At 33.7% G+C, this 6,045-nt stretch overlaps 1 protein-coding gene across 1 annotated transcript; it reads left to right on the top strand.

Annotated features, from left to right (window-relative positions):
• Positions 1–293: 293 nt before the first annotated feature.
• On the top strand, positions 294–5,979 carry LOC307161361 (uncharacterized protein). The gene is made up of 5 exons (XM_079876011.1): positions 294–543; positions 884–1,228; positions 1,443–1,742; positions 3,705–3,818; positions 5,588–5,979. Exons 1-5 carry the CDS (start codon positions 504–506, stop codon positions 5,602–5,604), a joined length of 816 nt encoding a protein of 271 aa, XP_079732137.1. The 5' UTR covers positions 294–503; the 3' UTR covers positions 5,605–5,979.
• The last annotated feature ends 66 nt before the right edge of the window (positions 5,980–6,045 follow it).

The following is a 6,045-nucleotide window of genomic DNA, read 5'->3' as shown; positions in this document are numbered from 1 at the left end:
ACGTTGCTGGTTGTGGGAAAAAAAAAACGCATCTCTGCATTACCTTTCGAAGGAACCAATAAAGTTCCTGAACATCTGAATATGGGATTCAAAAGCAAGTCACTAAAAAACAGCCATTTAAAACCCTCTTGAAATAGTACCATAAATATTTAGAAAATCGTAACCCTATCGCGAAGCCAAGTTTGTGTCTTAAAAGCAATTATAAACCACTAAGTTAGAAACGTTTGCCACCTGGTACTCTTAACATTATTTCTCCGAGGCGTGCGCGTGCCGAAAGGTAGTGAGCGTGGCGACCAGGCGTGTATTGATTTATCTCAGCTTAAACGCGCTACAATCGAAGTCCATACAAAAACAAAACAAATTTGGCTCAGTCGATGAGCCACTGGCGCGAGCCACGAACCACATTTCGACAAACAGTATTTATTAGTTCTAGTGAGTGTGGAGCGGTTCTCAACGCACACATGAGCTCAGTTTTCAGAGACTGTTTGGAATTGTAGAGGACAATGCGTTTCAAGACTGTAGTTATCTTGTGTTTACTAGCCGGTAAGTTGAGGAGTTTTTATTATTATTATTAATAATAATAATATTGGGATCTAGTTTTCTTCCCACTTACTGCGCTGTAAGTGTTTCAGAGTTTGGAGCAATGTAGCCTTCTTAATTTAAAGATCTTTCTCTCTGTTCCCAATTTCTATTGCATTTAATGACATCAAACATCATTTAACAAACTGCCATATTCCGCCAAATTATCTTAAACCACTCATGGCTGTGTTGAAGCTTAATATTAAGAAGTTAATAAAGTAATAAAAAGCAAGTTTCCTCAGCTAGGAATAAGTTGTCAATGATGACAACATGATTTCATAACGCGCTGTTTGTGTTTCTGCAGGTGTGTTTGGTGCAGAGAGGGATAACACAGAAACAGTGTCAGTAATGGTGGGAGATTCAGTCACTCTGCACACTAATATCGAAAAAATTAAGAGAAATTATGACATTTTGTGGAGGTTTGGACCTGACAGTCCACACGCCCTTATAGCTGAAATCATCAAATGGTCCTACATGTTCTCCATATATGTGAGTCAACAGGTGCCATTTAGAGACAGACTGCAACTGGATAATAAGACCGGGTCTCTGACCATTAAGAAAACTAGATATGAACACTCTGGAGTTTATAAATTAACTATCATCAATGGCAGAAAGACTTCCATCAGGAATTTCAGTGTTAAAGTCTATGGTGAGAAATAAATAATACGTTTTATTCTTCTTGTAACTCGTTGGATCTCTAAGTCTCTTTTTCTGAGATAATTGTTTATCGGTAACAGTAAGGTTCCATTTATTAACATTAGTTAGCTAAATACATTAGTTAAGGTGAACTAACAATGAAAAAAACTTCTAAGGAGTATGTTAATATCAGCATGTAACTAATAGGGTCTGATTTTTACTTCCAGCTCCTCTGCCCATTCCCATGATCAGCAGTGCCTCTCAGAACTCCACGGCGTCAGAAAGATCTCTAGGTCCAGCGTGTGTATTGATGTGTTCTGTGGAGAATGCGACACGGGCGACTCTTTCCCTGTACAGAGGCAATGAATTAGTCTCCAGCGTCAGTGGCTCTAATCTCAGCAACACACTGTCTATACCTCTGGAAATGGAGTATCTCGATGAAAACACCTACAGCTGTGTGGTAAACAACCCCTTCGGCAACCAGACGGCACTGCTTAACGTTTCAGATGTCTGCCAGCCGCCTTCAGGTATGTCAGCAACTTCTCTTTTCCTTTGCATGACTGACTCTTCTCAGTCCAGACTCAGCTGTACTTTATTGTAACTGAAAGCTTAGATGAGACATTTGTACTGTTGTGCACATCATTTGAAAGGTTACACTCTTAAAAATAAAGGTTCTTTATTGGCATTGATGGTTTCATGAAGAATATTTAACAAGAAGAATATTTGGTAACACTTTATTTTGATGGTCCCTTTTGAACATTCTGTTGACTATAAGTAACTTTGCAACTACATGTCAACTAACTCTCATTAGAGTATTAGTGTACTGTCTGCTTATATCTGATAACTCTTTATTGTGATGGTCTTCCAACCGACACTCTACTGACTACTATAAGTAACTTTGCAACTACATGTCAACTAATTCTAACCCTAACCCTACCTAAGTCTACTAATACTCTACTAATACTCTAATGAGAGTTAGTAGACATGCAGGTGCAATGTTACTTCTAGACAACAGAATGTGTTAAAGGGACCATCAAAATAAAGTGAAACCGGATATTTAACCTTTTCATTCCAAAAATGGTTCTTTATAGTGGAAAAAATTTTCTTTAGATTATTAGAGTATTATTTATTCATAATAAGAAAAAAATGGTTATTTTAAAGTCCCCCTGTTGTCGATAATTTTATCTCTTAAAACTCCTCTTTGATCACCAAAATTACATATTAAAACTTTTTTCCATTAAAAAAATATTTCTTTATGCCTTAAAATAGCTTGAATGTAACTCTACACACTTGCCTCATTTAGTATATAAGGTTCTATGAATATGCAAATGAGCCCCGCCTCCACTCACTCACTCACTCAGAGATCCACTCGTTGACGATCACACTTTGATCTGATCGGTTACAGGGTCGTTTGTGACGTCAGAAACACCAGCGATTTCAAAGCGTGTTTTTGAGACTGTCTTTGGTTCACTGCAGTTTTAAGGAGAAAATACTCAGCAATGGTGTCGACTTATGAATTTACACATGGTTTGTCTTAAAGCATATTAAAAACACCACATAGACATATGAACAACATTAAAAGCTGGATTTTCACCACAGGGGGACTTTAAGAACTGTTCTATGCAGAACCAACAATGTTTCTTTAACAGCAACGCTACGAAAACCCCCCTTTTGAAAGCTTTATTTTTAAGAGTGTAGTTCATTTCCTCATGCTGTTCTTTACCCATATGATGATTTCCCCTCTGCGAAACAACACAAATGAAGAGATTTGAAGAATGATTCAGGTGTTTTTGTCCAGTTCATTAGCCGTTATTCACCTTATGTAGAAACACAGAAGTAAGCTCTTTTCTGATTCATTAGTAAATAACTGGAAGGATAACAAAATGCAGTAAATGGTAAAATAATTCGCACTACAAACCAGTGTGTTTCTGATTGCGTTCATAAATTAAGTAATGAAAACAACAGATTGCACTTTGCAATATCAAGCAGCACAGTAGCACCTGCTGTCACACTAAGAATAAGTGCAATAAATGTTAAAACTGTGCGCTACAAACCAGTGTGTTTATGAATATGATAATACATTAAAATATGATAACAGATACCAGACTGTAACATCAAGCAGCATTAATGTTTTTGTACTGGTAAAATAACTGGAAACGAATGACACCGGAAGCCTCACACATTCAAGTTAAAAATGGCCGAGACTGATCTTATGTTAAAAATAATGTGGAAAATTAAACTCCATTCGTTTATCAACATATGACCTAAAACAAACCTAAATCCAATAAACCGCTGAAAGATTCTTCAAACATCATCTTTTGTGTTTCGCTGAAGAGAGAAAATTGTACGAGTACAGAACAGCATGAGGGTGAGAAAATGACCCAATTTTCATTTGTGGGACTGATTGCATGGAGTAATGCTTAAACTCATTTATACTTTTGTGGATCTTTTTGAATGTGTTTTTGACATCAAGCTGTTTATCATTCCAGACATCAACTCGTTGCTCTACTATTTGATGCTCCTGCTGCTGATTCCTGTCGTTCTCACGGTGACTGTTGTGGTATTGTGTGTCTGTAGGAAACGTAGGAAAGCAGAACAAGAGAGTAAGTATTTCTCATACAGTCATTTCATACAAGAAAGAGAGAGACTACCAGTTATTTGACCAAAATACAGTAAGAAATGGGGGTGTAAGGATACCCTCATGTCACGATTCGATACATATCGCGATACTGAACTCACGATACGATATAATTGCGATACTCCAAGACATATGATAAAAAGTTTAAAAAAAAATTACTGTTGATTAAAATGCAGAAAGTTTATATTTAAAATAATGCTGGTAACATTTGCCATTATCAGGACCCACAAATATTCTCCCATTGCATTATTATACATTATATTCAACATTTATATATAATAGTTTAATGTAGTACTGACACTAAAACTCTGTAAACTTGAATTTTATCTCACGCAGTCATTTTCATTTTGGGTGAACTATACACAATACATATTGTCACTATCCACGACACATATTGTTGCATTTTTGTATTGCGATATATTGTGACACAATATATTGTTACTGCCCTAGTAAGAAAGCAATATTGTGAAATATGATTTTTAATAAAAAAAAAATTCTATTTGAATATTTTATGTAATGTATTTCTGTGATCAAAGCTGAATTTTCAGCATCATTACTCCAGTCTTCAGTGTCACATTATCCTTCAGAAATCATTCTAATATGATGATTTGATGCTCAAGAAACAATAATAAACATTGATTATTATCAATGTTTAAAACAGTTGTGCTGCTTCATATAATAATATAATATATTAGTATAATTTGCTTTATATATACAGTACCAGTCAAAAGTTTGGAAACACTACTATTTTTAATGTTTTTGAAAGAAGTCTCTTATGCTCATCAAGCCTGCAGTAAAAAAAAAAAAAAAAAAAAAAAAAAAAGTAATATTATGAAATATTATTACAATTTAAAATAATGGTTCTCTTTTTTAATATATTTTAAAATGTAATTTATTTTTGTGATGCAAAGCTGAATTTTCATCAGCAAGTACTCCAGTCTTTGGTGTCTTATGATCCTTCAGAAATCATTCTAATATGATGATTTGATACTCAGTTATTATCAATGATGGAAACAGTTGTGCTGTTTAATATATTTTTTTGGAATACTTTTTTCAGGATTCATTGATGAGTAAAACGTTAACAGCATTTATTCATAAAAACAGCATTTATTCAAAATAAAAACATTTCTAACAATATAAATCGTTACCATCACCTTTTATCAATTTAACGCATCCTTGTTGAATTAAAGTACTAATTTCTTTAAAAAAAAATAGTTATTGTTACCAAACTTTTGAACGGTAGTGTATATTGTTACAAAAGATTTCTATTCTAAATAAATACAGTTCTTTTTAACTTTTTATTCATCAAATAATCCTGAAAAAAGTATCTCAGGTTATAAAAAAAATATTAAGCAGCACAACTGTTTCCAACATTGATCATAAATCAGCATATTAGAATGATTTCTGAAGGATCATAAGACACCAAAGACTGGAGTACTTGCTGATGAAAATTCAGCTTTGCATCACAAAAATAAATTACATTTTAAAGTATATTAAAAAAGAGAACCATTATTTTAAATTGTAATAATATTTCATAATATTACTGTTTTTTTTTTTTTAACTGCAGGCTTGATGAGCATAAGAGACTTCTTTCAAAAACATTAAAAATAGTAACGTTTCCAAACTTTTGACTGGTACTGTATATATTAGCAAAAATGTTGAAAAAATACTTTGTAAAATGTTTATTTTTATGTTTTATGTTTTATCTTTTAACATTTGGTGTGTTTTACCCAGCTGATGAAACTTGCTGAAGAGAACTGTGAGGATGAAATGCAGAATGTGTGGAAAGATGAGATGGAGAGACTATATTATTATTGCACACACTGAAGCTCTCTGGTTAGTGTGATGTCTATTATGTAAATATTTTAAATGAAGTCGGTTCACGTGTGTTTTGTCACCATCACTCAGAATGTCCGTCCAGACATGATGAAAATGGTAGTCTGATGCCGACTGACTGTTTTTAAAAATCCCTCAGTTGATCTTAACAAATGTGCATTCAATGCCACTCGTTGAAGAATTATAGCTGTGTGATTTGTTTTATTTTCAATTTTGTGATGAGAAACTTGTTTTAATCCTCATTTAAACGCAGCAGCTCGTTCATTTGTAAATATATTTTATTAAAATTCTGGCAGTTTCAGTAGCTACTGTATTTCTGCTTTTTTTTCCTGAAGGAAAACATATTTGTTTGTCTA

This window comes from Squalius cephalus, assembly GCF_949319135.1.
Source record: "Squalius cephalus genome assembly, chromosome: 7".
Lineage (NCBI taxonomy): Eukaryota > Metazoa > Chordata > Actinopteri > Cypriniformes > Leuciscidae > Squalius > Squalius cephalus.
The sequence above is the reverse complement of the archived record's forward strand: the minus strand, read 5'-3'. Positions and strand labels throughout refer to the sequence as shown.